Raw genomic sequence first — 20,906 nt, 5'->3', positions numbered from 1 at the left:
CCTTTGAAAAAATTTATGTCACGAAGATACGTGCCCATGAGGACGCGTGATGCAAGTTCAACTTGTAAAATTGAAAGCGTTTTGCAAAATAGGACATGGGAACACAGAGATTTCCATTTTAAATTAATAAAAAGTAATTTATTGATATTCTAATATGAAAATTGCATTTTCATTAAAATAATACTACAAATGAAAATATTAAAATAGTATTAAGCATTGACTGTACGTGTCAACGTGTTTGTGCATGTCAGCTCGTCTAGCTATCATGTTTCCAAGCCATCCAAATCATGTTAAGTCTTAGTTATATTTCAAAAGCATTCCTACCAGAAGTAACAAGAAGAATTAGATCAGTTGATAAGGTCGATATAAAATATGTGGGATGAAGTTGTCAAGTCTTAGTTATATTTCAAAAGCATTCCTACCTTTTTGTAGATGCATGCTGGATTCTATAACCTTATCAGCACTATCAACCCAGATAATTTACTCACAAAGGATCTTCATACACTGGCCACGTGCAGCAACCTATTGGGTTTTTCATGGCCTTAAAAAAGGTATTTTTTTGTCAAAAAAACACCCTTTCAAGTGTAGATCTTTATCAAATTGACTAGCTGAACACATCTGCAAGGTCAGATTAAGTCACCTATGAGTTTCAACTAATTGATATCGTATACACTTCTTATTTATATATATATATATGTGTGTGTGTTTGCTAAGGAACCCCTTAGTGAAAAATGTAATATTTATTTTTTTAATTTTTTTGCCCATTTGAATTTAGATATGTTATACATATTAAGTTTAGCTAAAACCGGCCTTCGCTGTGTTAGATTTTACGAGGGTTAAAAAATCAACGGCCTACAATAATAAAACACCCAACAGGCAACAGTTCCCCCTTCCTCTGGACCGCCACCGGCGCCGCAACGTCAGGAGGGAGACGCTAAACGATGCGCTATCTGTCGCTAAATAGCACGACGTGATTCCATTCTTCCGTTGTCTTCCAACAATGGGAGTTCTAAAAAGCATTCTAAGCGCGGCCTACCTTGCAATCTTGGTGTGGTCGGGTGAGAGTTGGGCCTCTCGCGTTTGCGAGCTAACTGCTGTTCACGGCGACCAAATCTACAGATTCAACCTGGCTTCCCCTATCAAAGGATACCCTCATGGGATTCTCAGTGAAGATGGGTAATCTTCCTGTCCCGCCCCCCCACCTGCTTAGCTATTCCAAATAAACCATGTTGCTTTCTAGATTTGTTTGGCATCCTTGCCATTCTTATTTTCGCTGTTTTTTGTGGAATATGCTGCTGAGAGCGACAATGATTTGTGGTAGCGGTTTTTATTGCACCATTTTAGTGGTTTGCAACATCCCTGGCCATACCTGCTGATAAAGGGCTGCCAATGTTGCATATCAACTACTTTCTATGAAGCCAGTTTAATTTGTGAAACAAATTGACGATTTGCGCGATTCTATGCAATCCTGAATCAGCTACAACTGACCATAATGCCCTGGTACTAGGCCAGGTGGTCTCAGTGCATTATTGATATTTTTTAATGAATCAAGAAACTTGGTATCTGCTAAATGTGTGTTTAAATTAACTAATTTCTGTTGATTCGTTTGTCACCGCTCCGTTTTCTCCACAGACAAATTCTTGAACACCATGGTTTTGATATACAAAGATAGGGTTCTGATTCTTCTAGAGTGCATGTATTCTAATGGGGGCATAGATAAATGTCATGGTTCTTCAAACTATGAACTAGAATGTGCACTTTGTGTTTATGATCTTGTAAGCCCTTAGAGGCCCTTGTTTTGTATATTCTTATATTTCATTACATGGTACAGAGCCAAGAAGTCTTTCTTGACATTTTGCCTTTTGGGTCTTTAGACTCTTTGGTTCAAGTTCATGCTTGGTGAAGGTCTGTGATCGTTGTGTGGCTTGGATTCAAAGGAAATCTTGGCCCGATGTGTATCTTAAATCTTGTGTTACTTGAGTTATCTATCTCATGCATTATGCATGAGAAAACACTCATTTTTCTTATCTTTAAAATGTTATTGGTTATTTTTGTTAAAAACTAAATTCTTTAAATGTTTTTAAAATTATTGTTGGATTTATTCTTATTAAATGTTTTATAAGTTTTATAAAATTTGTTTGATCTTGTGAAATGATATATGTGTATGCTTTTATGAGATTTAATTTGAATCTTAGATTTTTGAACTTGTTTTATATGTATGTATATGATCTAGAATTCTTAAGCATGTGTTGTTGGCATTTAGATGCTTTATTTGAACACATCATGGTTATAAATGTCAAATCATGTTCGTATTTATTGTTATATTGAAATTTGTTTGTTTTTAAAAAATTGTCAAATACTTTAAAATACTTTAAAATATTTATTTTAAAATGGTTTGGTGTGTCATTCACAAGTATGTTTTATGAGATTTTGCTTTGATGTATTATTATGTGAAACATAAAATATTTCATGAAATATTAAAAAAAAATTTATGTGGTTAGGATCTTAGTGATCATGGATACTTTGTTATTTTTGAAATTTGAATAAATGTTTTTTTATATTGATATATGATCGTTATTCATAACGTATTGAGCATGAATTCTTCTTATGGGATTTATGTTTTTAAAATTATTAAAAATAGTTATGTTATTGTTCGTCTTTCTTTTGTGGCCCTTGTGATCATCCCTTGTGGATAATTATGCCACATATCATATGTTACTTTTTACATGTATCTTGCTTTAAAGTAATCTATTACTTGAATATATGCTTAAATGTGTTCTTATACATATCTTATGTGATTCTTCTTAGCTTTTGTATAGCATGTGTGACTTTAAGTTATTAAAATTATTACATATACATGAATTTTGATCTCTTTACATGATTAGTTGTACTTGTATATGCTTTTGGTTTTCTATATAGTTCTTTGAGAATATATATGTTTGGCCCTCTTTAATGTTGTGTGTCTTTGTTGTCTCATAGTAGACTTGTATTGACCATGCATATGATTACATATGATTGCATTATATTCATTCTAAGGTTTCATTTATCTACCTTTATTGGATTTGATTTGAAAATTTGTTTTTTCAAATTGGTTCCTATATATGAACTCACTTGATTTCCGTGAGTATGTATTGCCTTCTTATGACATTTTTTTTGTCCCTCACAAATTTCATTTCTTTTCAGCCTTCTTATTGGATCAGGGTTAGCCGTTGAAGTGAGTTATGTGTGCACCTCATGTCATCTTATGAGTCTAGATTCCCAAGGGTTATGAGTGATATGTTGTCACTTGTCTTGGGTTTGATTGATAGTTGATTGGCCTCTGGATCCATGTTGACTTTATTGAACCAAAAATGTTTGTTGGGGTGAGTTGTGTGCACCTTGTTTTTTGTCAGTTTAAATTGTTGGCTTATAGTTCGGCTCTAACTGACGGTTGTTTGATCTCTGGTTCTATGAGTATGTTGTATCACTCATTTGTTTATTTGACTATTATTATGTTGGATGCTCATAATTATGTTTATCTGTGATGACTATTTATTTTTGAAATCATGGTGTTTCGAAAGATTGTTAAAATTGATATCCTTATTCTTCTTGGTGACATTAGTTTGTTTTCATTACAAGCTCTCTTACCTCATGTATTTTCTCCTATTATGCCTCTTATTTAAGTGTCATTTTATGTAGACAAGGGATGTTGCTTTTCAATGTGGTGAGTTATGTGTACCCATTAGTTTTGATTGAGTTTATGATTATCTAAAATTGATTTCATAAAAATTTCTCTTTGAGGTATGCTCCTCTGATCTTTCTTAATGATTGCCTAAAAATTATTGCTATTTTGTTTGAAAATTTCTACTTAGTGTTATACTTGTTCAAAAATATATATATATATATATATATATATATTTGTTTTGAAACTTCATGACTATTTGGTTATAATACCTTATTTTGTGTAGTTGGGACCTTTGTTTTGTTCTCTCTACAGGTTCTTAAAGATGCGGTGGATTGAGAAAGGAATATCTTTGATGCATCATGAAGATGGAGATAGTCGATGAAGGCATTTGGGGATGATCACCAATGAAGACATTTTGAAGACTTGTATTTGCAAAATTCTCTGATATGTTCTCATTGATTTGTTTTTTGTATTTCCAAACTTTCGGTATATCACATCGTAAGTTTGAGGGGGAGTTTTAAGTTGTATATATATATATATATAGGTTTAGGAACTAGGTTAGGCTTTTTAGTTAGGTTTGTTTTCTTTGGTTAAAGGCTAACTAGTCAACACTCAAAACCAAAGAGACGTTGGGAGCTGCCCAACAGTTGGGGCCTCTGTCATTTTCTCTATGGAGGCCGTTGGCTGTGTATATATAGTGTAACACTTGTGAATTTTGTTACATGAATTTTGATAGCCGAAATGTTATATGGGGGTATTTTTACTTTTGAATTGATTTTGGATCTCAGATATTTTATTTGGATCTTTGATATCGGATCCCTGATATCTTATTTGGATATTTGATATTGGATCCCGAATGTTTTATTCAGATCTTTGATATGGGATCCTTGATAGCTTATTTGAATATTTAATATTGGATCCCAGATATTTTATTCGGATCTCTGATATCGGATCCCTGATATCTTATTTGGATATTTGATATTGGATCCCAGATATTTTATTCGGATCTTTGATATCGGATCCCCGATATCTTATTTGGATTTTTATATTGGAACCACAATATTTCATTTTGGATCCATGACATCTTATTTGAGTCTTTGATAGTGGATTCCTAATATCTTGTTTGGATATCTGGTATTGGATCCATAATATCTTAATTGGATCTCGAATTTTGGATCTTTTAATTCGAGTCCCAGAAAGTTTGGATTTTTATATGGATCCGTATAGTCCCAATATGGATCCAAAAACATGAATGGATCTTGGATCCTCATTAAATAGATCCAATTACCCATGATAAGAGAAAACTCAAGTAGGGTGGGGTGTCACCCACCTACTTAATATATAAATATATATGTATACATATATATTTATGTAATAGATAAAATGTTAAGGTAAGTCCGTAAAAGATTTAAAGTAAATTTTAACATAAAAGAAAAAAAAGAAGTTACAAAAGGGGGAGAGGCTATCTCACAGGGACTCGACCAACTAGGTGCCGCACCCGCGTCGACGCGACCCGATGCGGGTGCGCGTGCGGCACCCGATGCAGTCAACTTGACCCTGGGTGCGGTCAACGTACCTAGGGTCATTTATGTCCAACTTTTAACAATAATCTTTGGGCTCATGCCACTACGGCAGTATGGTTCGTTTCTATGTGGGTACTTGGACCATTGAGCCATTGGGTGCAATATTTGTTGGGCACCTGTGAGATCAGGTAATAAAACTGCTAATAATGAAATTATTGAAATAAATAACCCACTCAGACTTGGGCTTACCTTGGAGAGGGTAGGTGGTACAAAACTCCGTGGACAACTGTGTTATCATGCTTCGAGTGGTAATGACTTGTTGATCCCCAGTCCTCAGAGTTAAGGGTGGCCGGATTACCAATTTGGCCTAGGTAGTAGATCCAAGTTCTTCTGCAGAAGTTAGGGATGCATTATATTTTTGTTTGGCTTTTGAGAGTTTCTCTCGGTTATTATACTGTTTCCTTTAGATTTCAGTTTCAGTTAGTCTATCGGGTTAACAATACACATAACATAATAAACCCCCGAGTGTTCTCTTCTGTTATGGTTGTCTTGGCCTGCGAGTACCCGCAGGATAATAAAAAGAGAAATTCAATTATTACATTTTGTGCATTTTGTTCATGTGGAACTTGTGTTGTATTGTGCCAGAAAATGCTTATGATGATCTGTGGCTATTTATATGTCATGAGTGTGAAATATGAAATTAATTGTTTCATGTGATATTTATCTAGTCATGTCATGATACATGTCATGATACGATATGGTCTTACAATGTGCTGATATTCATAGAATTGTACATCCTTGGTACTTTGTACATATTCATAGACATGATAATCCTATTGTTCGGACTGGTTGTAGTTTGACCCTACTATTTTAACATTTCAGGTGAGGAATAAACGATACAGAGTGGTTACAGGATGTTGTAGGAGCCTTGATGCATGAATTTTTGATATTCCTGGGACAACTTTGAGATAGTTTAACTGTTTTCATTCCTACTCTTGTAATGAACTTATAATTTTATCTGATGTTAGACTTTCTTAAAATATGTGGAATGATATCTTTGGTATGAATGCCCTCTGATGTGCTTGAGATGTTTGACCCGAAGTGAACTTAGTAGTTCTGCTGTGTTTCAAAAAAAAATTCACAAAATTAGGTTAAAGTTTCAGGGCGTTACATATAGGGGATGACTCCCTTCACTCTTGTATGCTTCTTGCATATATTTTGGTTAATAAGATATTATTTTTCTATTCTTTGTCCTTACCCCTTTAGTGGGTGTTTGAGTGAGCTCAATTTTGTGGCTTGTGTATGTTCTTTTGGTACTTTGGTTGGTGAATATCTTCGGAGGACCTTGTTTCCTTAGATGATATCGATTAAGTTGATTTTTTGTGCATTGGGAAGCATGCCACTCAAGATTTTGAAGAGATAAAGTTTTTTTTGTAAAGTCCATTTAAGTGCTCATGAGATTATGGTATTCCTTTTGTGGAGGAGTGTTCGTGCTTCTCATTAGAGGTGCTCTCTTGGTGGTGGAGTGCTCGTGTGTTCATGCTCTTCATTGGAGATGTTCTCTTGGTGGTAAAGTGCTTGTAATCTTCTTTGTTTTCTTCTCTCTTTTCTCTTCTCTTTCTTCTCTCTATCTTTCTTTTACTCTCTATAGCCCTTGTAAACATGGATGACAATGATAATGTCACTATAAAAACCCATCAAGCTCAATGACACAAACTATGGAACATGGGCTTCAATCATGAAGCACCTCATATGGGAGAAAGGGTTGTAGGGATTAGTGGATGAGTCTAATTCGGAACCCAAGCTAATTCTTACTAAGGTAGAAGGAAAAAAAATATCTCTTACGGAGGTAGAGAAAACCAACTATATGACTTCTTATGAGAAAAAATGGAAAGAGTGGAAAATGAGGTACGTCAAGATTATGTCTTGGCTCATTAGTAGTGTTGACATTAAAAAGTGCTCAAGTCTAGCGAAATTTGAATATGCAAATAAAGCATGTAACTATTTTAAGATAATATACTCTCTTAAAGACATTGAACACATGGAATTTAAAATACATACTATGACTCAAGGAGAAAAAAATATTAGAGAATACTGTAGTGAGTTGTCTGACCTTAGGAACAAGTTGACTTTTTTTTAGCCTAGATGACATTGTCCCGAAGACATAGGACTCCGCCAAAGACAAATTGATGTCAAGCATTTCTATCAATTTATTAATGGTTTAAGACTGGAGTTTGAGTCTATTAAATCAACTCTTGTTCATAGAGGAAAAGTTCTATTTATTGAAGATATCATTGAAGAGCTAAGTACGGAGGAAAATAGACTAAAAAAGAAGACATCTAAAGATGATGATTCAGTCATAGCCGTATCTAGGCCAAGAAACCACATCCATGCTTACAAACCACCATATTATGGGAGACTAAACAATGATAGCTATGGAAAGCAAGACAATGAGTTTGAGAAAAAAAATATTTGCTATTATTGTCGTGAACTGGGGCATGTCAAGATATATTGTCCTAAACTAAAGAGACCTTGTGAGAAAAAAGTAGCCTCTGTTACTCAAGAGTCAAGTGAGCTCAAAGCTACACAAGAATCAACCATTGAGAGCATGTCCTTGACTCAACTTATAGAAGTTCTTCAACCTCTACTCAAAGGAGGTTCATCAATCGGAGTCGCGGTCTCTTCTTTTGGCATATCTGATTTCGGTAAATCTCTTTGGCTTCTTGACTCAGGTGCTTCATTTCATATGACACAAAATGGTGATATTTTATCCGAATGTTGTAACTCAAGCGGGTCAAACATATTTACTGTCGATAGAACATCTCTTGAGATAAAGGGAATAACAAATTTCAAAAATATTTTAAAAAAAATTAGATATATTTCCAAGTTAAATTTAAATCTTTTATCTATTTCTCAATTATCTAACCATAGGTATAATGTTTCCTTCTCTTATTGGTTGTCGAGTGCAGGATCGCCAGTCTAGGAAACTGATTGGGGAAGGCCATAAAGAAGGAGGCTTATACTAAATGAATTTTTTGAAAATACCTATGAGAATACTTTTTGTTATAATGTTCATACTTTTTGTTATAATGTTCAAAAACTGGATTTGGATTTATGTCCTAAAAGACTTGGCCATCCTAATGAATCCAAAATCTAGCACTTTTCAAATATGAAAAAATTTTGTAATCTTGAAAATTTTATATGTAAACACTGTATTTTGAAAAGATTACCATTTCAAGAAAAAACTTTTGTCTCTACACAACCACTTGAGTTAGTGCATTCGGATGTTTGGGGCCCAACACCTGTTATATCTAAGGGTGGGTTTGCATATTATGTAATCTTTGTTCATGATTTTACTAAACGCATGTGAATTTATTTCCTTATCAAACAAAAATCTGAAGTTTTTTCATATTTTCAAATATTTCACAATTTGGTCAAAAATAAATTTCAAAGAGATGTTTCTATCTTTCACACTGATTCAGGAGGAGAATTTTTATCAAAAGAATTTAAAAATTACCTAGAATCAAATGGTATTACACATAAAAAATCTTGTCCCTACACTCTACAACAAAATGGCTTGGCCGAAAGAATATATAGGCATATCATAGAAACTACAAGAACTTTGCTTATTTCAAATCAAGTACCTATGAAATTTTGGGCAGAAGCCAAATTGGCTGTAGTTTATCTTATAAACAGAATGCCATCTGTTTCTTTGAAAAATATATCACCAGTTGAAAAACTTTTTAAACTTACCTCTGATTATTCTAGATTAAGAGTTTTTTGGTGCAAATATTTTATTTTCACTAATAAAAATGACAAACTTTCTCTTCATGCTATTCCTTGTGTCTTTTTGGGATATGCAAATAACCAAAAAGGCTATACATGCTTTGACTTTAAAAATAAAAAATTGTATGTTTTAAGAAATGTCTTTTTTGGAAAAAGAAAAAAATTTTGAATTTGAAAATCCTAAGGAAGTAACTGAGTATTCTTTTCTATTGGACCTAATTCCAAAGTTTAATGATTATGATCCTGATATTGATAAGGATCAAGAAATCAGAAATGATATAGTGAGTGAAGAAGAATCTCATGATAACGAGATAAGTAAAAAACAATCTCGAGATAAAAATTGTATCCAATATTCCAGGTGTGGTAGTTCTGAACATCCATGTGCCCTTGAAAAATATACTAATATTGAGTTTCAGTCTTGTCTAACTGATACAACTTTGTTTGTTAAGATTTCTTATGCAAGTATTATTATTCTTGTTCTTTATGTGGCCGACATGATCATCATAGAAGGTGACAATCAGGGAGTTGAATACATTAAAAAACTTCTCAAAACAGATTTTAAAATGACTAATTTGGGTTTTTTAAAGTATTTTCTTGGTATAGAAGTTACTTATTCTTCTATAGGTTATTTACTGAATCAATCTAAATTTGCTTTAGATATTGTTGTCAGGTCAGGTATTTCAGATGATAAGAAGTTTGACACTCTTAAAGTTGTAAATGTCAAAATGAAGATTGATGATGGGGAACCACTTGAAAATCCAGCACTATAGACAACTTGTCGCGGCTCTGTCATATCTCTCAATTATGAGACCTGACATTACGCATGCAGTTCACACAACGAGCCAGTTTGAGCATACTCCCACCACTATGTTAAATTTAGGGTTTCTGAATTCCCTGCAGAGAGAAAAGAGGACAATAGGGTTCTGGCCTGAACACACCCAATTCCCAATGTGGAAAAATCATGTTTCTCTTATAACTATATATTAACTTTACGATTAAGATACATCATGACTAAAATACCCTCATTTACATAAAATACAAAAGAGATTAATAAGGGGTATTTAAGAAAATACAACAATCACATTAGACGTGAACATGAGAGGCGTGATCATGTTGGGTGAACTGGATCTGACATGATTTAGATTTGGACCCTATTCATAAAAGACCTCCCTCAAGTTATACATGGTTATCAACCATGGACAACTTGTTTCTTAAGTACCAAAATCTATTCTTTGTGAGGCCTTTTATGAATAAATCAATAACTTGTTCTTCAGTTTAGACATATTTGGTCTCTATCTCTTGATCTTCCACTTTTTGACGAATAAAATGTTGATCAATTTCAATATGCTTCGTCTTCCCATGATGGATAAAATTTACTGAAATCTTGATAGCACCTTGATTATCACATAACAATATTGATTTGGGAATAAATTCTCCCAAATCATACAATATATGTCTGATCCAATTCATTTAAGCAGTGACTGCAACCATCAAACGATATTTTGCCTCTGTACTGGACCTTACAACAACCTTCGATTTCCTACTACATGAGACTAAATTTCTTCCAAGGAAAACACAATATCCAGAAACAAACCTTCTCTTATCAGGATCACCCGCACAATCAGCATCTGAATAAGTCATGACCATCATCATATCTTCATGTGTTGCCCTTTTTCTGTAAAGCAAACCATCTCCAACAATCCCCTTTAAATATCTTAGAATTCTTTTTACACCCTCCATGTGTGGCAATCTAGGCTGATGCATGACCATCATCATATCTTTATGGTTTGCATTTTATTTTATACACCCATTTCAACCCAACTACATTTTTATCGGGTGATCTTTTAACTATCTCCCAAGTCTGACACTCACGTAAGTCCTGCATTTCTTCATTCATGTCTTTTATCCACCTATTTGACTGCATGTTGAAATGTTTTGGGTTCCTCCCAATTTGAGTGAGGAAATACTGAAAGTCAATGCTGAAATTTTCATAACTTACCCATCTTTCAATTGGATGTCTCACCCTACTTGATCTTCTTATTGGTTCGAGTTGACTCTCTTGATCTAACAATTGTTGTTGATCTTGTAGGACCAACTGGTGATGGTTTCGATTGCGTCTTGTGTAAACACATCCTTCTTTGAATCTACCTGATACAATCTCTGCATTATCTGAACTAGCTTCTATGTCATAATCTGATTCAGTTGGAGGATCTTCTAAAACGTCATGAACTTGATCAAAATTATGATTTGGCAGTCACACATTGTTGTTCATCAGTGTAAATAGTGATAGAATTTCATCTGCACCTTCATTAAGAGAGAAAACAGAGAAAGAGAGGGAGAGAGAGAGAGACAAGAAGAGAAAACCAAAAGGGGGCAACTGCGGCTGTCACGATTTCTGCATATCAGAAATCGTGACCTAATGCTTTGTATAAATGCACTTAAGTGTACATGGGTCGGGTCGGGTCTAATGTAATATCCAAACCCCCCAAAAAAAATACACTACACTTAAAATTTTACACTAATACATAAAATGGAATGAACTCGGGTCTGGTATAGGATCCAGACCCGAAACACTATACACCTTTTTCACCCCCCCTCAAGTTGATCATGGTTATGAACCATGCACAACTTGCCTTTGAGTGTCCAAAAACGATCCTTTGTTAATCCTTTCGTAAATAGGTCCACAACTTGTTGTTCATTATTGACGAACTCAGGCTCAATCTCTTTTTCTTCAACTTTCTGTCTCACAAAGTGTTGGTCAATCTCAATGTGCTTAGCACGATTGTGATGTACTGGATTGAATGACATGTTAATAGCACTTTGGTTGTCACATAGCAAGGTAGTATGGGAGATCTTTTCTCCTACTTCAGTCAGTAGATGTCTGATCCAGGTGACTTCAGCAGTAGCAGCAGCCATAGATCTATACTCAGCCTCAGTACTTGATCTAGCGATAACTTTTTGTTTTTACTGCTCCAAGAGACTAAATTTCTTCCAATGAAGACACAATATCCTGATGTAGATCTTCGTTCATCAGGATCCCCAACCCAGTCTGCATCACAATATACAGTGAGTCCATGCTCATCTTTGCCATATGACTATGGTGAGTATGTCAATCCATCCCCAATAGTCCCTTTCAGATATCTAAGGATCCTCTTGACAACTTCCATATGTCCAGTACGTGGCACATGCATAAATTGAGATACTTGATTGACTGAATAAACAATATCTGGTCTAGTGAAGGTTAGATACTGTAACATTCCTATTATGCTTCGATACCTGGTGGGGTCATCACACAAATATCCATCATGGACACTAAGTTTTTGATGCAGCACACTCGGAGTTCCCAGAGGTTTGTAGTCTTTCATACCTGCCTTGCGGAGAACATCTACGGTGTATTTGTGTTGAGTGAGTGTCAAGCCATGAGTTTGAGTATCAACTTCTACACCAAGAAAATAGCATAGAGTTCCAAGATCTTTCATTTTGAACCTCTGACCTAGTAAGTCTTTCACTTCTTGGATGTGGACCACAAAGTTTCCTGTGATAACAATATCATCAACATAAATTAATAACAGAGTGGTCACAGTCTGACTTCTGAAAAAGAACAATGAGTGGTCCAGCATGGAATGCGAAAATCCATGTTTCTGAATCTCTAGTGAGAAGCTATCAAACCAAGAGCGAGATGCTTGCTTCAGACCATAGATAGCTCTCTTTAACCTGCACACATGGGTTTTACAATTTTGTTCTTGATATCCAGGGGGTTGCTCCATATACACTTCCTCCTTCAAGTCCCCGTGCAAATTCCTCCTTCAAGTCCCCATGCAAAAAGGCATTCTTTACATCAAGCAGACTCAACTTCCACCCATGTTCAACAACCAGAGATATAATAATCCGAATTGTTCCCATTCTTACAACCAGACTAAAAGTCTCATCATAGTCTTGCCCTGCTTCTTGAGTGAATCCTTTTGCTACGAGCCTTGCCTTGTATCGCTCAATAGTTCCATCTGACTTGTACTTTATCTTATAGACCCATTTACATCCAACAACATTTTTGTCGGGCGGTCTGGGAACGACTTCCCAAGTTCCACATTCATGCAAAGCTTGCATTTCATCATTCATGGCTTCTACCCACTTGGTAGAAGTAGCTGCCTGATAGTACATAGTGGGCTCATCTTCTTTATTGAGAGCAGTTAAAAACAACTGAAGATCCAAGGAGAAGTTGTTATAGCTGATCCACCTGTCAATGGGATGTCATATGCGGCTTGATTTTCTGATCTCAGGAGTGTGAGAAGAGGTCAAATTGCTAACTGAAGCATGATCTGAATGGCTTGATGTCATTGGTCTCTGTCTGGAATAGACAATGCCTTTGTATCTGCTAGGTATTTTTTTTGAATTCTGTGACCTCGACGTCGCAGTGTTTTCAGACATCTCTTCTTCTTGCTGCACGCAACCTGGTGAACATGCTTCGCTGGAGCTAGCAAAAAGTTATGAACTCAACCAAGGATAGTAAACTTCAGTTGGTATATTCGTTGCATCTGCTTTATCATCAAAATTTTGTTCATCAGAGACAACATTTCTTGAGATTCTGATACGTTTGTTGGTGGGATCATAACACCTATATCCTTTGTAGTCATCTGCGTATCCCACAAACCTACGCTTCTGGGCCTTGTCTTGAAACTTGTTTCTCAGGGACCGATCAACATGCACATAGCAAACACATCCAAAAACACACAGATCATGATAACTAGGATGAGCTCCAAAGAGACAGTGATAAGGAGACTTGTTTTCCAGAATGACCATCGACAATTTATTTATCACATGCACGACAGAATGAAAGGCTTCTGTCCATAGGTTGGTGGGGAGATTGCTGTCATGAAGCATACTCATGGCACTTTCAACGATATGTCTATGTTTTCGTTCAACAATCCCATTTTGTTGAGGAGTGTGAGGGCAGGACACCCTTCTTCCTATTTCGTTATCTCGAAGAAAAGAAATAAAATCATGGGATAAAAATTCCCCACCTCCATCACATTGAAAAAACTGAATGGACTCAGAAAATTGGTTTTTGACCAAGGAAAAGAAATTTTGAAACAAAGAGAAGACTTCTGACTTATTTTTTATGAAATATATCCAAGTGTATCGAGAATAGCTATCAACAAAGATTAGACGATATCTGCTTCCAGACCCAGAGACAATTGGGGCGGGTCCCCACACATCAGAACAAATGATCTCAAAAGGTTTTGAAGCTCTCTTATTAATTGAATGGAAAGGCAGTACATGACTCTTGCATAAAAGGCAACTGGAACATTTATGATTGCTCTCATCCCCTTTAAGACTTTCTTTTGGAATGAGATTATTAGAAACAAGTTTCTCAATAAAATGACTCCCACAATGTCCTAACCTACTATGCCATAAGAATGGCTTATTGCATTCAGAGATACTAAAAACACTAGCAGAAGAGGAGGAACATGACTCTGATGAAGGCTTCGAAATCAGGTGAGAAGGGCGAACATCGCGACATGGAGCTTCTTCAAAGACATACATGTTGCCTCGTCTCTTTCCTTCAGCGAATGTTTCCCTCGTGCGTAGGTCCTTGACCTGTACAGAGAAGGGAGTGAATTCAACTGAAGCATTATTATCATCAATAAGTTTAGAGACAGAGACACTATTTTTCTTAATGTCACGGGCATGAAGAACGTTAGAAAGAGTAAGAGTGGAATGTGACATGGGGATGACAGTCTTTCCAACATGGGAAACAGGATGGTGGGATCCATCTCCAGTGACAATCTTACTTTTTCCAAAATAAGGAATAGGATTATAAATTTTACCTGCATCGCCTGTCACATGAGTCGCTGCCCCGGAATCGACAAACCAAGTGCCTTCATCATTCTGCTTCAATTTTAACTCTGACAAGGCAGATATCAGCAAATCTTTAATCTCTCCACTGTCTCTGGTATTTGTGAACTTTCTCTTGATTTCTATCTGTGGACTCTTTCCTTTATTCTCTGGATTATGCCACAGTTCGCCTTGATATGTCCCTTTTTGTTACAAAGGAAGCAGGTAGGGATGGATCTTGTTTCCTGCGCATGAGTAAACGTGTTTGGAGTGGGAAGTAAACCACGCCCTCCGTGTCCACTTCACCCTTGTCCTCCTCGTCCTCGTCCTCTACCATAGGTCACTCCTGTAGCAAAAACTTCTTGAGAATTTGAATGATTATGAGTTTCTTCAGAGAATCCCTTCAGAGTCATTTCATATTGGATCAATTTGTCTCGTAGCTCATCAAAGGTAGGAAGAACAGGGAGACACAATAGTGAAGTGACTATCATATTGTAGTCAGATCCCAATCCACTCAGGGTTTGTTGCACCATGTCACTGTCACTAACGGCACACCCTGTAACTGCAAGTTGATCTGTGATGGTCTTCATCTTGTTCAAATATTCCATGATGGTCATGGAATCTTTCCTTAACAACTGAAATTCTCTTTTTAGAAAAACTACTCTTGCTTGAGAAACCTGCGAATACGTCTGAACTAGTCGTTCCCAGAGTTGTAGAGTTGTACAATTGTCAGGAATGGCAAGAAGGATCTCTTGAAACAAGGTGGATGTGATGTATGCAACAACTGACTGGTCTTTTCTTTCTCAATTGAGGAATTTAACATTTTTGACATACACGATTGAACTCGCCCCTTTATCGTCTTTTTCTTCTCTCGGGCTAAATTCTGGTGGAAGTGAAGTGGTTTCATCCAGGTGACCTAAGAGACCTTTACTCCTTATGAAAGGAATAATCTGCCTCTTCCAGATCAAGAAATTTGAGGTATTCAACTTCTTAGAAACAAGCTGGTTGAGAAAACTTGAAGAAATATTTGATTGAGGGTGGTAGGGATCCATAGAGAATAAGAATCAACAGACAAAAAAAGTTCAACCTTCTTCAAACACTTTTTTTTTTGTTGTCTGAGAATCACAGACTGTTAAAATCAGAAAATGAAGAAACTTTGGCCTTTCTGTGCACCAAAAGGGGCTTGCGTGAAAAGATAATCACACGTTAAGAAATAATCTCACGTTAAGAAACCCCTCCTTTGACTGTTTCAGCAAAGGAAAATCAAGAATAATAATGTGCAGCAGAGCACAGGGAATCAAAGGGAAGCACTATAACATCCGAATATGCAGAGAGACTTTGGAAAAGATAGAATGGAAAAGAGAATCAAACGATTAATAGAAACAAATTTAATATCTCACGTGAATCAGTTCACGAGTTCACGTGAAGAGTTGTTAACCCACGATCTGGCAGAAGACCGATGTTTCACGTGAACTAGTTCACGTGAAATGCAGTCAATCCACGATTTGGATTCACGTGAATAGAGTTCCCGTGAATCACAAATTCACAAAGATGTAACTCACGTGAGGTGTGAGTACATAGGAAGATTCAGAAAGGGTGGAAGAAAAGAGACGAAGGAGAAAGAAAAACAGAAAGAAAATGAGAAGCGAAAAACCTCAAATTTTTTGATCGTTGTCACGAGCCAGAGTTCCTTTTTTTGCCTCTAGAAGGATCTACGCTCTGATACTATGATAGAATTTCATCTGCACCTGCATTAAGAGAGAAAACATAGAAAGAGAGAGAGAGAGAGAGAGAGAGAGACGAGAAGAGAAAACCAAAAGGGGGCAACTGCGGCTGTCACGATTTCTGCATATCAGAAATCATCAGCATATCCAACAAAATGACAAACATGGACTTTATCCAGAAATTTGTTTCTCAGCTAGCTGTCCACATGAACATAACATACACAACCAGAAGTCCTGAACTCATCGTAATTTGGATGCTTCCCGAACAACATAAAATAGGGAGAATTATTCTGCAAAAGTTTTATGGGCAATTTGTTTATAATATAAACAACTGAATGAAATGCCTTGGTCCATATTTTTATGAGAATTTTACTCTCTACAATATGGTGATGCTTCCTTTCAGCAATGCCATTTTGTTGAGGTGTCCGCAGGCATGAAACTTTTCAACTAATTCCATTATTCTGTAAAGATGCAATAAATTTTTTTGATGAATATTCACCACCATCATCACACTGGAAATTTATAATATTTAATGAAAATTGAGTATGAACATATGCACAAAAATTCTTAAACATAAAAAAAACTTCAGATTTCTGCTTCAAGAAAAATATCCAAGAGTAGCGAGAGTAGTCATCCATAAATAAAACACAATATTCACTACCAGAAGAATAGTCTATGTTTCTAAACTTATCCATAATACCAATTCATATGTTGAATCTACTCCATCCTCTGTGTATGTTAAGGACCTTCAAACGAGGAAGACGTTTGTTAAAGGAAAAAGGAGTGGTAACATGTACGTCTTCAGAGAAGATCCCTTGGTTGCACAAGTTACTTTGGATAATCACTCAAAGCCTGAGTCCTCTGCATGTGCCTTCAGTATTTCAAAGTTTGGTCAGTCAAATGTTTGGCATAGTAGGTTAGGTCATTATGGTGGAGTTTTTATTGAAAGATTAGTCTTAAACAAATTGTTGCCCAAATTTGTCTTGGGTGAAGAGTCGTGTGATAGTTTGTGTTCTAGTTGTCAAGTTTGGAAGAGTCATGTTCTGCCATTCAATTCATATAATAAGAGGGCTTCAAGACCTTTTGACACTATTCATTCTGATGTATGGGGACCATCTCCATTTTTATTGATATTAGGAGAACACAGTACATCAAACAACTGGATGGGATGAGATTTGGATAAAGGAATAAGGATATCTCCGGAACGTGTGATAGGGTGACGTCTACCATCTCCAGTAATAATGTTATTTTTACCAGAATAAGGAATCAATTTAGAGAATTTACTTGCATCACCTGTGACGTGGCTGGTGGCTCTTGAATCAACGTACCAAATACCCTGATCATTTTGTTTGAAGTTCAGTCCAGAAAGTGCAGTCGACAAAAGATCCTTGTCAGGGCCACTTTGCCCCTTGTTCTGCTCTTGATCTCTAGGCGCAAGCTTACCTCTAGTTTCAGGATTGTATCTCAGATCATCTTTGAATCAACACTTTGCTTTTACATGACTCTTCTTGCAAATATAGCATGTAGGAATGTTGTTATTAGAGGTACCGTTTCCTCCTAAAGAAATATTAGTAGGAAGAATTCCTCGTCCACTCTGATTATAACCTCTGCCTCTGCCACGTCCACGACCTGAAAAGGATCCCATAAACAATATATCATGTGAGTCTGCTTCAGTCTTCTCTGTATTGGACATCTCTTTTAATGACATTTCATAGCTAAGAAGTTTGGCCTTCAGATCATCAAAATCAGAAACAGTCCCAGTATATTGCAGAATAGTGGACAACGGACAACACGTAAAACTCAGGTTCCAAACTAATTAGAGCTTGCTGAATTTTGTCCTTCTCAGATATTTGGCATCCAATTAATGCTAACTGGTTTGTGATGGACTTGATTTTATTGAAATACTCTATAAAAGACATTGATGCTTCCTTTTCCAACATCTGCAACTCTCTTTTCAGATACATAATCTTGGCCGCTGAAATTTGTGAATAAATCTGTTGCAATGTATTCCCAACACCATGGTAGTGCAATCTTCTGGTATTCCCACCAATACCTCTTGCAATAAAGTGGAAGTGATATAGACAACTAAAGCTTGATCATTCTTCATCCAGTTGATGAAATCTGGATTACGAACGGTCCTCGTTGCGGTGACAGCCCCTTTGTCATCTTTATCTTTCTGCATAAGAAACTTAGGTGGAGCAACTACTGATCCATCTAGGTGACCAGCAAGATCCTAGCTCCTAATAAAAGGAACAATCTGTCTTTTTCAGGTAAAATAGTTGAAATTATTTAATTTTTCAAAAATCAATTGATCGAGAAAATTGGCAGAGATGGATCCTGAAGAAGAACTTGAATCCATGAGGGATAAACTAGGGAACGATGCAGGAAGAATAAATCAAGGCAGCCAATATGCGATAAGAGGGAATATCACTCAACAAAAGGGATTGCACAAAATCAGCAACAATAGGAGGCAATAATCTATCATGTTTTTTTTCTTCAAAATAAACGTGAGATTAACAATCAAAGATATTTTCCATGAATAAAATTTAGCAACCCAATATATCAAGATCAACTTTGAACTTGATTTTTCTTGATTATCACAAACCAAAAATGTGAGATCTAAGGTGACGTCAATCTGATTCTCAAGCTTGATGAATCAAATCTGACAAAGAAGGAATAAAATAGAAAGAAAGATCAAAATTGTGACCTAAGCGTGATTTAACAAGAATCTATTTGAAAAAACTTCAACCCAAGATTTCAAGAAATAGAGATTCACCCAAATGCATATTTGATTTAAGAAGAAATAACAAGAGGAAAGAAATCAGATTTGAGGAAGGAAGAGGAAACGAGAAGAAACATAGATTTGAGAAAGGAATAGCAAGAAAAAGAGGGCGCATATTTGAATAAGAATAAAGAAAGCGAGAAGAAAATGAGGATTAGAAGAATCAACTATTACCTGAAGGAAGAAAAAATCAGATCTTGAAGTTCACCAAGATTTTCCAGTCCTGCTCTGGATCATGGCTTCGATACCATGTTAAATTTAGGGTTTCTGAATTCCCTGTAGAGAGAAAAGAGGACAATAGGGTTTTGTGCTGAACACACACGATTCCCAATGTGAAAAATCATGTTTCTCTTGTAACTATATATTAACTTTACAATTAAGATACATCATGACTAAAATAGCCTCATTTTAAAATACAAAAGAGATTAATGAGGGACATTTAATGTAACACGACAATCACATTAGATGTGAACACAAGAGGCGTGATCACGTTGGGTGAACCGGATCTGGAGATTTTGGACCCTCATGTGTGAATATGGATCTCACGCTGATACACTGTCCATATGGAAGCAGTTGTGTATTATTAGATATAGCAAAACTTCTATTTTTCAAGGACTTTTCTTGTCTGCTTCTTCATTATTAGATTTAATTGCTTATACTAATGTTGGCCGGGGATGTGATCCAAATAACGGGCACTCAACCACAGTTTTTTTTGTATTTTTAGGTGACTCATTGATTCCATGGAGGTATAAAAAGCAACAGAAAGTTTTTCTCTTCAACTGAAGCAAAATACCGTGTCATGACAACAACTACTATGAAGCTATGTCACATGGGTGCGGGTGAGGGTGCGGGTGCGGCACTTTCAAAAAACTTGGGTGCGGGGGTGCAGCAAAATAAATAAATAGTATATATATATATATAATTTTTAAGTTTAAAAAAAAAAAATATATATATATATATATTATATATATATATATATACAAAAAAAGTTATAACTTATATTAAAATCAACCAATTATGCACACAATCAAGATTTATAATATTGAGTGCAAAGCAAGAATCAGTATACGACAACAGAAAACAAAGATATGTGAGAAATAGAAAAGAGTAAAAACCACATTGAGTGCAAACTTCAAAGCAATAAAAGTCAGTTTTAACATGCATTACCAAGGCTAATATCAAAAAATGTAAATCAGTTGGACAAATTCATATTCATTCTGAATTTTGAATGCACATTCAAGACTGCAAGTCTGCAACAATAATATAAAAATATAGAATGAAACATGCACTATTGCAGTATCTTCTAAGCATATTCACAATAAACAAACTTTCGATATTGCATTCAGATGAGAGAGAATGGACGAACAAAATTTTAGATATGTGTCTCAAAAGGATTAAAAGAACAATAATCAGATTTGCAAAAAAAACTATTTTTTTAAAATCAAACCGTTCACTAGGAATGACATAGGATCACTGTCAAACATTAGAGGACGTCAAAACTGAACTCCACAGAGAATCAGTTTGATGCCAAGTACTAGGGAAACGATAACACTTATAAGAATCTAATAAAAAATATTTTATTCCAAGGAAAATGA

General features: G+C 35.7%; 1 protein-coding gene across 3 annotated transcripts in view; it reads left to right on the top strand.

Annotated features, from left to right (window-relative positions):
• Positions 1-898: 898 nt before the first annotated feature.
• Positions 899-20,906, top strand: part of LOC149839426 (autophagy-like protein) — a 57,697-nt gene continuing 37,689 nt past the window's right edge. For 2 of the 3 annotated variants that reach the window (XM_090002542.1, XM_090002543.1), the window contains exon 1: positions 899-1,176. In XM_090002542.1, the coding sequence (XP_089858668.1) occupies positions 1,001-1,176 (176 nt within the window). In that variant the 5' untranslated portion in view covers positions 899-1,000. The remainder of the gene's footprint in view (positions 1,177-20,906) is intronic. The other variant, XM_090002544.1, reaches the window with a different exon arrangement.

The sequence above is a fragment of the Nuphar pumila genome, chromosome 4 (genome assembly GCF_984573655.1).
Source record: "Nuphar pumila chromosome 4, dmNupPumi1.hap1.1, whole genome shotgun sequence".
Lineage (NCBI taxonomy): Eukaryota > Viridiplantae > Streptophyta > Magnoliopsida > Nymphaeales > Nymphaeaceae > Nuphar > Nuphar pumila.
The sequence above is the reverse complement of the archived record's forward strand: the minus strand, read 5'-3'. Positions and strand labels throughout refer to the sequence as shown.